This window comes from Mercenaria mercenaria, chromosome 14 (assembly GCF_021730395.1).
Source record: "Mercenaria mercenaria strain notata chromosome 14, MADL_Memer_1, whole genome shotgun sequence".
NCBI classification, from domain to species: domain Eukaryota; kingdom Metazoa; phylum Mollusca; class Bivalvia; order Venerida; family Veneridae; genus Mercenaria; species Mercenaria mercenaria.
This window is the reverse complement of record NC_069374.1, coordinates 2,916,829-2,931,061: the sequence shown is the minus strand read 5'-3', so window position 1 is coordinate 2,931,061 and position 14,233 is coordinate 2,916,829. Positions and strand designations below refer to the sequence as shown.

General features: G+C 33.6%; 1 protein-coding gene across 8 annotated transcripts in view; it reads left to right on the top strand.

Annotated features, from left to right (window-relative positions):
• The window catches only part of LOC123526159 (uncharacterized), a 74,352-nt gene extending 65,360 nt beyond the window's left edge, over positions 1–8,992 (top strand). For all 8 annotated transcript variants that reach the window (XM_053522838.1, XM_053522839.1, XM_053522837.1 and 5 more), the window contains one exon: positions 286–8,992. In XM_053522838.1, the coding sequence (XP_053378813.1) occupies positions 574–3,459 (2,886 nt within the window). In that variant the 5' untranslated portion in view covers positions 286–573 and the 3' untranslated portion in view covers positions 3,460–8,992. The remainder of the gene's footprint in view (positions 1–285) is intronic.
• The last annotated feature ends 5,241 nt before the right edge of the window (positions 8,993–14,233 follow it).

Below are 14,233 nucleotides of genomic sequence, written 5' to 3'. Positions count from 1 at the left end.
ACTTCAAACAGAGATTTTAAGTATTAAACTGCCAGTAGTAGGTAAAAGTAAGCTGTTTTTATTTAGTTAGCTGGTTTCAGAACATATGAATTACATAATGCAAGAAATTTTAGTTTTAGATTAAGCTTAAGAGTAGGTTGTGTCACCTCCTTCCAAAAGTTGATAGCAACTTCAGGGGCATCATAATTATCCTTTTGCTGTTCTACAGTGAAGTTCAGAAATATATGTTGAGTTTTTTGTCATAATTATGGAAAAAATATTTTGACTGTTTTCATTTATTTTCAGGTCTATGAGCAGAACTATTCACCATGACAACAGATGCGTTACTCTGGCAGTGTAGGCAGTCAAGAAGCCTGGATACCAGAAATTTACATATTCCGTGGATTAAATGAATAAATATTGAAGTTGAAAATAATTATCTAAATAGTAATTTGTGTCCCAGTTTGGGAAAATCTAAGTTCAGAAGTAGTGAATTTTCGAAATAGGATTAGATATATCATTTCCAAAAAAAATATCATTTAGTGCCGGATAGAAAAGTATGATATTTAATATACAGCTGGAAATATAACGGTAATGATGGCTTCAGCTAATCCTAATACATTTTACGCCAGGCCAGTTTACTTTGGAAATGAACAAGACAGATTTCGGAAAACTTCCACCAATGATACTGGTCAGAGAAGTTCCGTAAGACAAAAGCAAACACGTTTTGCTGACATAGACAATACGTCTCCACCACCCCGACCACCCCCTCCACGACCTAGCAGAGCACCAAAACAAAAGGAAAATGGTGCTCCGCCTCAGTTGCGAATGGAAAATGGTATACTGCCTCATAAACAGTTGGAAAACGGTTTAATGCACAGAGACAAGAAGCGTCATTTGCCACAAACACCTCATGAATTTACCACCCCAGAACCAAAACCTTTAACTCGAATAAATGTTACTAGTCATGACAAACTTTGGCAAAAAGAAACGGATAATGAACACACAGGTCCTAAAGGAGTTTTGTCTCCACCGCTTAAATACATAACTCCACAAACGACAGAAGAAATGTTAAGAAACTTTGATCCTTTAGATTGTATTGATTCAACAAGTGAACATAGCGATTCATCAGCAGACACAATGATTATGATGACAACTGAAGAGGAGTTAAAAAACAAAGAACGAATAGATCACAGTCTGAAAAAATACACTTCGCTAAAAACTAAAAATGAATGTCTGGACACAAACAGATCTAAAGCAAGTATTCAAACAAAGAAAAATCTTCACATACATTTTGCCGATACTAAAGGTTTAGAAAATGAGGTAACAAATGGTCCTATAGGTGAAAAAGATGAAGTTATCTATAGTAAAGTTGTTCCTCTACATATTCGGACTGATCACAATAATACAGGTTCATCGCCAGAAAGTGCTGATAGTAAAACAAACAGTAACCATGGCAGTCCCAATGACAGCCCAGATGATGGTTACGGAACAAATTCAAGTTCTGGCACCGTGTCCTCGCCATTTTCGTCAAGTTTCGGGTCAACTGATTTTGAAAATTCTTACAATGGGAATTGTAAGAAAGTGATTTTACCAAATGGTGCAATAAAACCGAACTCAGTTCGAGAAAGCTGGGCAGTGAAAAGAAAACAAAGAATGATTGAAGCATCCGACAACACTGTTCAGGATCAGTTAAGAGAATTAACAATTATTGAAGAGGAAGGGTCAGCAAATTCACAGAGGTGTGTTACAGATAAGGATAAAAATAGTTATGGGATGAACGTTGTGGGGAGGAGAAATTCAAAACCAAGTGAAAAATCAGTGCTTAAGAATGGAAACTTACAAACTTCTCATGACTCGTATGTTAGGCACGAATCTGACTCGGAACCTCCGTTTGTCAATGTTTCTCCAAATGACCTCCGAAGGATTAATAGGCAGTTGTATGTGATGGACAGTGATAAAAATGGTCATGTAAACTCAGAACGGAGGCGAGAAAGAGTGTTACCACAAACACCAAATGAGATTAATACAACAGCTGCCCGCGTGCCACCTCATCACAATTCAAAACATCATCTATCTGGCTTTACCAGTAACTCGGATGATGTTTTTGTGTCTCAAACTGGAAATCGGGACAGTTTTCCTGATCAAAGAGGTGTAAATAACTGGGATGAAGAAAGTGAAATTAGTGCTTCGGATAGTTTAAATAGTGGACCATTTCTTCTCCGTGGTGGCGCGGAACAGAAGTACCGCACAGTAAGCGGTAGTGGTAAAATCTATGTTAGTCCTAGTGGGGATGAAGGTTTTTATTCATTAAACAGGAGCAGCAGAAGCACTAGTGTATCAAGCTTTCAACCAGTGAATGAAGTTAGTGAAGTGACTGAAAATGTGCCAGAGTTGGAGAATGCTCCAAGATCACCATTAGAAGTGTTAAGTGATGGTTTCTTGGAAAAATGGAGCGATATGGACTTAAATTATCGCAATTATTACGGGTTTGATGAACAAGTTGAAAAATATAGTAGAACTGATTCTAAAGTGAACTACTTTCAGGAAAAGAAAATAAACACCATGTATGGTCAAGACAATTACTATAGACCTCAAAACTATGGATCTGAACCTGCCCTAGCACAGGGTCAGGATCCAAATTCAAGTCAGGGATCAAACATTCAGGGAATTTTGAGAGATTCAAAAGACAAAAATGGCAATACCACCAAATCCTCCACTCTAAAGAGTCAGAAATCAGGAAAAGAAAAGGAAAAAGAATCAAGTGGATCTAAAAGTAAATTCTTTCAGATTTTACCTAACATGTTTAAACCTTCAGGTAAGAAGCATGCTGATGATGTAAAGGATTCCAAAAACAATAAGAATAAGCAGAAGAAATTATTACCAGTGACTGTTGAAAAATCTCCTGTAAATGACGAAAAAAGTAGTTCCTTTGAATATGAACAAGAGGCAGAGTACATAAATATGGGTGATTTGCCTCAGTATTGCTTAGCACAGGTTGAGTATGAAGAAAAGTTAAGGAAAGGACAATATGTGTCAATGGAGAGCTTAAGAAAAAGGCCAGTATTTGCAAGTTCGCGGGATATTAAAAAGCTTTTCTCGACACAGGATCAATCATTTGATTCAATTAATAGTCCTGGAACGCAGAGGCATAGTTTTCATGCAATGCCGCTGTCCTATCGTCATCAGGTGAATACGAACCCATCCAGCCCTGATGACATGCGCCCACGCGCTCAATCAACTAGTGCAACCATGCGTAATCAACAATTCAGAAACTCTGTTGAAAACCGAATGGCCATCGTATCGCGTAAAAATGCAGCTGTGATGAATCAGGCAAGGAATGTGCCAAAGAATGAAACAAACTCAGATGGCAACCTTTCATTTCATTCGAATTCATCGAATCAAAGACAAAGTGGCTCTAGAACTAGACTTGATAGTGGGAGTAGTGGTGGAGATTCAAAATTATCAACCCTAGTTTAAAAACTTACATAATATTTTGTTATAACATACTTGATTGAGAAGTTCTGTCTTTTTTCTCCATCATTTTCTGTTGTTGTTTTTTTTTTCTTAGAAACTTTCGCAATTTTCAGAACAATTAAATAAATATCAGTCCATTTAGTTTGATTACGTCTTACAGATTTGTCAGCATCACCTTATAACACAATTTTAAAGCAGGTTAGTTTGCCCAGGGTACTTGTCTAAACTTTAATATTTATTTTATATTTATTATAGTTGTGGAATAGTTATTATTTACAGGTTATTTGATTTGTATAAAGATACCACACCACTAAAGCTTGTTAGAACTTTTTATGGAATAAGTAAGTCTTTTTTTTTTAGGTCTTAAGCATGAAATAGGTCTGCACACATTCTTCTCTGGTATTTAATTTTATACTAGTGCTAAACTTTCCATGAAAAGGGACCTGGTTTTCAGATTTTATTTACTGTCTGATATATCGGTGATTTTGTTTCGGTTAGCATTTTTGGACATCTTTTGCGTCACCTTTATTAAAACAACAGTATGGCCTACACAATTTATGGAGTTATTTGGGTATTTTTTTTTATATGAACTAATTAACTCTGTAAATTCAAGAAAATTGAATAAAAGAAATATATTAGTGAAATTCTTACTGAATGTATGTAACACTGCTAAAATATGCAACTAGCTGTTCAATAGTACAGACACAAGACCATGCAAGTCACATTGTATGTATGTGGTGGTAAATATTTGTAAATTTCAAAGAGAAAAATGGATTTTTTTTGTTATATACAGATTTTACAGGCACTGTCTGATGTTAGCAAAGTCATGAAAATTACATGCTTGAGCAATACCTAAGTAAGAAATATAGTATAAATTTATATTTGTAAAATAATTGGATCAATTTTTCCACCACTATTCGACCTGAATCAGCCTTTCAATCACTTTTTTTGTAAGAGAAAAGTAATATAATATATGAAGGAAACAGTAATTGCATAATGTCTCTTTAAAAAGTTAATAAATTGCTCTGCAATTTCTTGCTCATACCAAATTAAGCTCTACTTTTTTTTTCAACGGGATATGTCAAGGTTTTGTATAAACTTTTATTACCTAAAATTAAAGTCACAAAATAAGATTTATGTAAAAGCTATATATTTAAATATACCAATCTTGCTAGTATTTTTCCTCATTCAGTTCGATGTTTTTTTGAGTCACAGGTGTTTAAATTTTATTTTGGCTATTCAGTTTCTGCCATATTGTGATTTATTTAACATTTTTATTATACGTAAACATGGAATCAAGAAGAAAACTAGAGTTTATTACCTAACTATCAATACTTAATAACCTTTATCCTGCTAAATTTCAAAAATGGACTGTTCAGTGATTCAGTTTGGGCAGCGCTGTTTGTTTTCAGAGGAAGCAGAAAAATACTGGCAGAATAGCAAACAGTGCAGACCAAATTGATAAGCCTGCAAAGGCGGAATCACTTGCTGCCAGTAGGCTAATTTTTAAAGAAATACATGCATTACCTCTCATCATATTTTGGAAAAATGAAGTGCAATATGATAGAACTTTTTCAGTTATTTAAAGTTTTAGAAAAGATGCACACACTTCCATAAATCTCAAAATTTTACGAACTTTAGTAATTTGCTAATTTAATTCTAAAAGAATTATTAACTTTTTTGGTGTGGGGGGTGGGTGGAGGTAAGTTATACTTATAAAATGGAAGAACATTCACCATTGATTAATATTCTAAAAAAATAATTTTTTAGTTCTTTTTTTTTTTAAATGATCAATGCAAATAACGTGATATTAAATTGTAGTCAATTTTCTGTAATATTCTTTCGTTATAAACATCAAAGGAGTGTAAAAATTTCTAATGTATTTTTATATGACTAACCCTAGTTTCCTGCGGCAAATTAAACAATTAAATGTTTTATCAAAATTCTATTTACATTATATTAATCAAACAATGAGAAAAAATGCTTTCAATGAAGTAAAAACAAAAATTCTACCGTGAATAAAGTAATTTTTGTGAAAAATACATTTTCGTAGTTTTCGTTTACAAAGTTCTCCTGCAGAAATACCGATACATTGTCATCTAATTTTGTACAAAAATATCTTTTCTGTTATCTAGCAACATTAAGATTTGCTGACATTTCTCAAGGTGAAAAATCTTTCAATACAAAAAAATTTTGGTTGCACAAAAATACATGATTCTACAGCAATACTGAGAAGAAGCTTTCCTTATGTTAAATTAAGTGTGACACACAGGTTTTTAGTGAGCTGTAAATTAGTATAGCTAAAAATTACACACTTTATTTCTTCTTTTTCCCAAGCTATTGCCATTTTATTCATTTTTTTTTTTTTAACATATACATGCACATTTTTTGACGTATTTATTTAGCATTTTGACCTCAGGAATTTAAACATGTCATTTATCTTCATCTATTTTTACACCAGGCTGTAAAACTTTGTAATTCATCATCGTATATGAATGATCATTATATACATTGTATGTACTGTGTATATACATTTATGTATATATATATATACCATACTGTACTTCATCAGGAAAAGAAAAGTGCTATTTAAGACCACACTCAAACTGGCGATGTTTCATTCAAGCTATCATAAATAACATATGTCACATGGAAAATCAGTCTTATTTTTTGGGAACATTTGAAGTTGGTCTGGGATCTTGACATCCATTTAATGATACCTAAAAATCTAACTGTTTCATATTCAACTAGTTAAAGAGAAATTTAAAACTTTGTTATATTTTTTGCTCATTTTCTAATGCTTAAATTTAAAATCTTTATCATTTCTTGGGTGTGAAAGAATGATTTTAGACTATTTCACTTCTTCTTTTATTTAGTTTCAAAAGAAGAATGGATGCTGTCTATTTTCATGGAAAATGCTTACATTTGTTACAAGCATTTTACACATATGTCACAGAAATAAATCTTGATAATAGATCTAACTTAGGTGAAATGTACGTTGGTAAAAAGCATAGGCAAAAGGAATCAAAACTTATTTATGCGAGTTATTTTTTTCTGTCGTTAAGGTAGTGTAGTGGCACTGACAATTGACATTTCGTTCTGTTGTGTATATTCTGTATGTGATTTCGGCATTTTTCCGTTTAGAAAGGGAAAGAAAAAAAATTGGCCAAAGGATGCGGAAATAGCATACAGAGATCACATGGCAATTGCTGGGTGTCTTTACTGGTTCACCGCCTTAATTAGAAAAAAAAGTAACAAGTAACACGATTGTAGGCTTTCACAGGAATTAATGAAAATGCTTAAAGATTGAAAGCAAACAGAATAAGATTATAAGAACAATGCTAATGGAATTCTTTTAGAAATATAAATTGTTTCTAAATCATTTAACCTGCCATTTTCAGCTCGGATGACAAAAAAAAAAAATGTTAAGCTGTTTTGTGTAAAGTTTTGAATAGCATTAATATTGTTATGTAACTTTTTCCACCTATTATACTCACTTGTGTTACAACTTTGATTTGTTGATGAAAGTTAAATTTTTTGCCATATTCTTGCAACATATCACAAACGCTGCATCAACAAAAACTAGGACCTACCGGCATACAGCCTGCCAATATCTTGTCAATATATTGTCAGTACACAAGACGATAAACCGAATTAGAGACAAATAGTCACTTGTTTTCTTATGATGAGTAATTGCCAAGCAAGCGATGATTTAATTGGACTAATTATTCAACCTGTCACTTGTGCTATTGTGAATGAGCACGTTGCCGTTAATCGTCAACATTGTAGGAATAAAAAAGACAAGTACAAAGACTATGAATCAGCGCTTGTTTTCACTTTTTTCTCTCGCATTTTTCTACCTTATTATGAGAATAATTATAACTATTGTTTAAGAACAAAATGTATTTAGACCAACTTTTGTTTTCGAGTCCTTTGGTTTATTGTATTGTGAAGAAAAGTGGACGTTTTCATCTATTGTCACATTTTTCTCATTTTACAAATAGCATTTCAGTTGGTTGGTATGCAAAGTCACGCATTTTCGCATTTCAGACTAATTTGCTGTATTCACACTTCGTTTAAGTGGTCAGTTTAAAACAGTTTTGCAAATTTCATAAATGAGTCATTTGCCAAAAAGTTAGCAGTAGGTTTTCAAAGGCATAAGTTTATTGAAAAGTTCACATTATTTCGTGAAATTAAATATACATAATCCCTCTCACCGCTACAACTTTTATCTGAAAACATTACTTTTATGTTGAATTAAATTGAATAGCAAGAATACCAAATAGAAAATAGTTTTAGTATATATACATTATATATACACCTGTATAGTTTTGAAAATGCATTTAAATGAATTCTATTTATATCTGGTCAGTTTCTAGTTGTTTTTGATAGTTTCTAGCAAAAGTTATGGCATTTAGCTTTTAAAAATGAGCCGTGCCATGAGAAAACCAACATAGTGGGTTTGCGACCAGCATGGATCCAGACCAGCCTGTGCATCCACATAGTCTGGTCAGGATCAATGCTGTTCGCTAACAGTTTCTCTAATTGCTATTGGCTTTTAAAGCGAACAGCATGGATCCTGACCAGACTGCGCGGATGCACAGGCTGGTCTGGATCCATGCTGGTCGCAAACCCATTATGTTGGTTTTCTCATGGTGCGGCTCAAATAGTTTTTGATCTTAAAAGATGATTGTTGATTTTGTTGTTATTCAGTTGTACTTTATACCGTAGTTGTACATAAAAACGATGCTTTATAGAAATTATGTTCATTTAAATACGTGTTTGTCATTGTTATTTATTTTTCATTTGTTCATGAGAAAAAATACACTATATAGATATTTTAAACTTTACTATTTTCCAACTTTCGTATTGCTGAAATGAAGGCCTCATGTAGTTCAAATTTTTTTGTTTTGTTTTTTTCATGCAGTTTGGCTAATCTGTCTTTCTGCAGGTTAAAGTTTGGCTAATTTTTCTTCATGTACGTTAAAAGTTTGGCAAAATTTTCTTCATGCAGGTTCAGGGTTGGCTAATATTTCTTCGTGTAGGTTAAATTATTATGAAATTATTCAAATATAGTTTTGTTACAATGCTGCCATTTTATCATTATTAATTATTTGAGTAGCAAAATGAAGTACTATGTGTATAAAGGTTTAAGCTTTTTAGCAACTTCTTATTGGCTAAATAAACATGTCTGTAAACAACCAGAATTGGCAAGAAGCTACAGTGGCAGAATGGCAAATTTCTTCAGCTAAAATCTGTATAGCGATTATATTTTAAATAGATTTTTATGATCAAAAATGGCTTATGATTTTTTTAACTTAAAGGTCCCTTTCTTGTCCCTTATTTATTGTAACATTTCACATTCTAAATAAACCTAAAGAAGGTCTTTATAAGACCGAAACCAGTCGTTTAATTAAATAAATCATTCAAACTACCCAGTATGTTATGTGTTGTCACCTCGTCTTCCATTGGTTTTATTCTAAATGACAATTGAAGTGAGATTATATACCAATAGAAAAAAATTAAAACTCGTCTCTCTTCAGATAGTCCGACTATTGTTTTTAAACCGGATTTTGTTCCCTTTTTTTTTTTGATAGATAAGTCACCAAAATAATCCTAGCGCCAAGCCATGTGTGATATGTATATAATATGACAATTAAGTGCTATGTATATTTTTGGTCATAATCTATTGCTGAGATAAATTATAGAAATGGCCTTTTTCTTCTTCTGTTGTAAACGTGCACTTTGTCTTTACAATATCATGTTTTGAAAGTGTATGTTACATTGTTTTGCTAGATAGAATGCAGAGTAAAAACAATTTTTACAACCATTGAGATCTTCACTACTGTGATCTAATTTCAGTACAAGATTTTTTTCTTGCTTTTCTATAAGGCAGATGTCTAGCGGTAAGGCTTCTTGGTAAACTAGGGGTTGTGGGTTTGAGCCACTGGGGTCACAAGCACACCTCATGTAATACTAGTATCATTTTTTTGTTCGCTTTCAGAGCCTACTGCAATTAGAGAAACCGTTAGCGAACAGCATGGATCCTGACCAGACTGTGCGGATGCCTGCTGTTTCTGGATCCATGCTGGTCGCAAACCCACTATGTTGGTTTTCTCATGGCACGGCTCATATTTTTTCTGAACTTTTGATGTGCCTGAATTTTAAACAAGGAAAAGTCCTCTTAGTCAACATATCGTAACTGACATAATTAGAGATATATTTGTCTCTGTGTTCCTACTACCACTCATGAGTGTATAATTCATAATCATATCTTGCAAAGTAATACTAAAATTTACTCGAAATATATATGTTACAGATTGTTTGGATCAAATAGTAAAATAGAATTTCTTTGCAGAACTCTCAGATCTTAAAATGCAATTTTTTAACATCATAAACATCTGTCAGAGATACTATTGATATAGTAAGGTGATTTTGACATTTCAGATCTTCTTTTATGGAAAAAATGGTTTTAGTTGGAATCTTAAAGTTGCCATTTTAGGACGATGGGGACTGAAGTTACTCTGATGCTGTTTTTCAAATAGAAAGACATTCTATTTGTTTGCATTAAATCTAGTTTCTGGTGAAAATAAATTATTCTTGTACAGTACTAGATGCCATAACAATTGTATTTCTGGTTGGTTAGCAGTTACAACAGCTTGCATGTCTTATCATATGCCAATGGTTCACATGTGCACATCAGTTTTACATACATTTCAGTTTGTTGTATTTGAAAAAATTGGTCTCTGAGCATAAATATGTTATTGATCTATAAGAGTTTATCCTTAATCTTCTCTGATGTAGCAGTATGTCAGTGCTGGTTCAGATTCGATAAAGGTCTGGGCCATTAAAACTGAATTAAGTGTAGGCCTTAAAATGTGAAAATCCTTTTGCCTCTATCATATAGACAAACTTTATAATATTTCCTGTGGATAAGACTTCAGTAATTTCAGTTAATATATAGTTAAACAAGTTGGGAAAATAGAGGTATTTTCTTCTTAAATCCATGTAGTTAGCTTCAAAGTATTAACATTAAAACTGGATGGTCATCTTCAGTTTGGGCAGTACTTTTTATTGTTACCGAGAGAAGTTGTCTGTAAGTTATGATTCACATTGTGTATCTGTCGTTCATAAGTGTTGTCCGTCATCTAAACAGTTGTTTAGTTTATATAATTAGTTTAAAGTCTGATTGTGATAGCTTCAAGTGATTGGAACCATTCTGAGTCGCTTCTGGAAAAATTAGTAGTTTTTCATTGAGATAGCATGTCGTGACCAGTGGGGCTCAACTTTACAACCTGGATTAGCGGCGACACTTATCCACTAGACCACATCTCCTCAAACCATGAATGATTTTGATGAATGGCTTGGATGGTTGGTCCAATGCATTTTTTATAAATCACAGTTCACAGGGCCTTTGTTTAAACTTGCAACTTTTGTATAATAAAACATAATAATTTTATGGTCTTGTTTAATTGTCCTTTCCACTGACCACTGAACCACTAGGCCAAAGATAGCTAACATAGCACTCCAGTCCTGGCACCTGGTCCAGTTGATTTTTTTATCTAATTTAAATTCCATTTTTCATGAAGATTTTAGTAAAATTTTCAAACTAAGTACCATTTTGGCCTGGGCCCTTTAATTCACCAAAGTTAAAAATCTGGAACATGGACTTGACTACCTTTCAGCTATGACTTTACTCAGCTATTTATAAGATGCATTGACTATACAGGCCCTACACTAGCTAGTGATCACCAAGTATGAGGCATTGGTGAAGAATGAAAGCATTCTTATGTATTTTCATTACGCAAGTCAGTTTCAGAAGTTATAAAACTTGAGTATGAGACCAGTCTTAGAATGGTGCCCTACCATTGGTCAATTTCAAATGTGTGTTCATAATCAATCAGAGTGTGCAGATTTAAGCTGTTCTTCAATAATTTAATAACGGAGATCATCCAAGGATCAAACTATGAACCTCTGGATAGGTAGCCTTCACATCTTCCACCCAAGCTAACAGTGGATAGGTAGCCTTCACATCTTCCACCCAAGCTAACACAGTGGATAGGTAGCCTTCACATCTTCCGAGGCTAACACGTGGAAGGGCTAATTCCACAGTACCAGGATAGGTAGCCTTCACATCTTCCACCAGCTAACCAGTGATAGTACCCTTACCTTCACCAAGTAACAGTGATAGGTAGCCTTCACATCTTCCACCCAAGCTAACACAGTGGATAGGTAGCCTTCACATCTTCCACCCAAGCTAACACAGTGGACAGGTAGTCCTAACCTCTTCCACCCAAGCGAGCACAGTGGGCACTCCCTTGTCAAGCTAACTGGAAAAGACAAAACATTTCGCCCTCAACTGACCTCTCAGTGACTAACTTATGTCCCTGGGCTTATACATAGATAAATTTATGCTAGGTGTCTTGACATTTTAGTTTAACAATATCAGGAGAAATTTCAGCCCAAGGCCACAGATCTTCATGAGTCAGCAAGAAATAAGAGTTTTTTACTTGGACATGCAGTACACGTTTTACTTAATATATATATAATTATGGTAAAAAGTAAAACAAACTGGTAGACCAGTTTAACACTCATTTATTTGTTTCTGAATCCCTTGTAATTTGGCTGTATTTTTAACAGTGATTCCATACACAACCAGGGAATGTTTATGTGTAACACACCACACCTTTTGTTATTTCAGCATAAGTAAATGTCAACTTCCAAACATAAAACAAAACAGGATTGCTGTCACTGTTAGATGATAGGCCTTCACCGAAAGGTTGCAAACCTGCATGGGCATGGCACTTGCTACAGTAATACAAATGTTAATGAAATAACATATTTGTTTGTTTCAGTGTAAGATTGAAATATCTTTCACAAGTGAACACCATATGCAATATTTTCATGAGTGGCATAGCCATGAGCGCAACTGTCGAATGTGGTGTTCATGAGTGAAAGATTGTAAAACAAACTAATTTTCGTCTTTTCTTCATATTTTGACTAAATTAACCCATTTTATAGTTTTTTAACAGTGAAAAATATATTTGATAAACTTTTTCACTAAGAAAACACCAGACACATTTCACTCTAATGTTTCAACAGAGTCACTTGTATTTGATTTTAATTTACAGTTACTTACAAATACAAGTACTTTCTCTATTTCGAAAAATCAGAACCAAAAAAAAAACATAATTCTGAAGACATGCCTCTGTAATACCATTCTAGACACAACAAGCCTCACAGAAAAGAGTAAGCCCATTAAATCTAGTAAACTTCTTTTTCACAGGGTTGTCAAAAAGAATAAAGCATTTTGATCTTACTTTTCTATGTATTGATCTACTCTTAATGCATTATTGAAACTAAAATTCCAACATAAAGCTTTGGCGACATATTTCTCATCCATTAAAATGATGTCTATATGCCTAGTTGTGAAATTCAAGGTATTTTTCACAAGATAAATTGATTTTACACCCGATTGGCACTGCTTAAATGGACTACAAGTAACATACAAAACATGTATCTTGTTTCGTATTGAAACTTCTCAAGTAGATCATAATTTGGCAGCCTGGGGATAGGATGTTACCAGTCATCAAGCAAGTTTATCATTCCTATAATCTGAAAAAGTTGGTAAGATTTGGACCAATGTACTATTTAACATTATTATCGCCTCAGTAGATTTTTTCTGTATTGTCAAAGCCCTCCTGGCTAAAACATTTTCTCCTTTAAATAATGAGAAAATGCTTTGGCGGTAAACAAATTTCTGTCATATCATTTTTTTTTTGGCAAGTTCACTAATAACGATGTAGTCAAAAGACATTACATTTTGGATAACATTTATGCGTAGGTTCGTTGCCATCATCTACTATCAAAGACATTCAAACATGATGGGAGGCAGTTAACTTACACAGTGTTCATGGATTCCATTCTCCGGAAGTAACTGCAAACTTCCCCACATTATTCAAAGGTGGAGGACGAATGATTTCAGACACAATGTCTTTAATCATATCATCATGGAGAACATACGTCCCACCCGAGGATCGATCTCACAACTCCGCGATTCGCATGTCTGTGCTCTCCGTATTGAGCTAAGCGGGCGTGAAGTTTTTCGAGAACTAAATTTTATTTCAATCCACTCAGTTGATTTGAATTCATATTCTTCTAAAGTACAAGACTTAACGTAATTTCGCATCAGAGAAATTATGAAATTCCGGGAAATCTTAAAATAATGGAAATTGTAGTGTTTCAATAAAACCACTAAAACATTAAAACATTTAATACATCTTCAATGTGTACTGGCTTTGAATCTGGCAAATCTCTGTGAAACACACAAAAAACACAACAATTTATATCACATACTAATTATGTAGTAAAAATATTAAATAAGGTAAAAAAGTAATAAATTGATATTAACAACATGAACTCTACAAAGCTCAAGATTGTTGATAACACTTGTACCATAAAAATATTAGTCACAAAGTATTTTGCCTATGTCATACCGTTACTATTTAACTTTAAGTGCCAGCTCCATTAGGATATCCAAAAAGCAAATTTGTTTCCTCCAGTTCAACCAAAACTTATTTCAGACTTAATATTAACAAGGCAGTCTAAAAGACAGCCATATCCCCCGCCGTTTTACGGTTAGTAACTCAAACCTTTGACCTTGAGTTGTGACATTGACCTTGAGCTACCATGGCTGACTCATGGGTTCTGCACATCGTCTTGATGCAGTGATCATTTGATCAAAGTTTCATGATTATCAAGAGATACAGTGCGGACA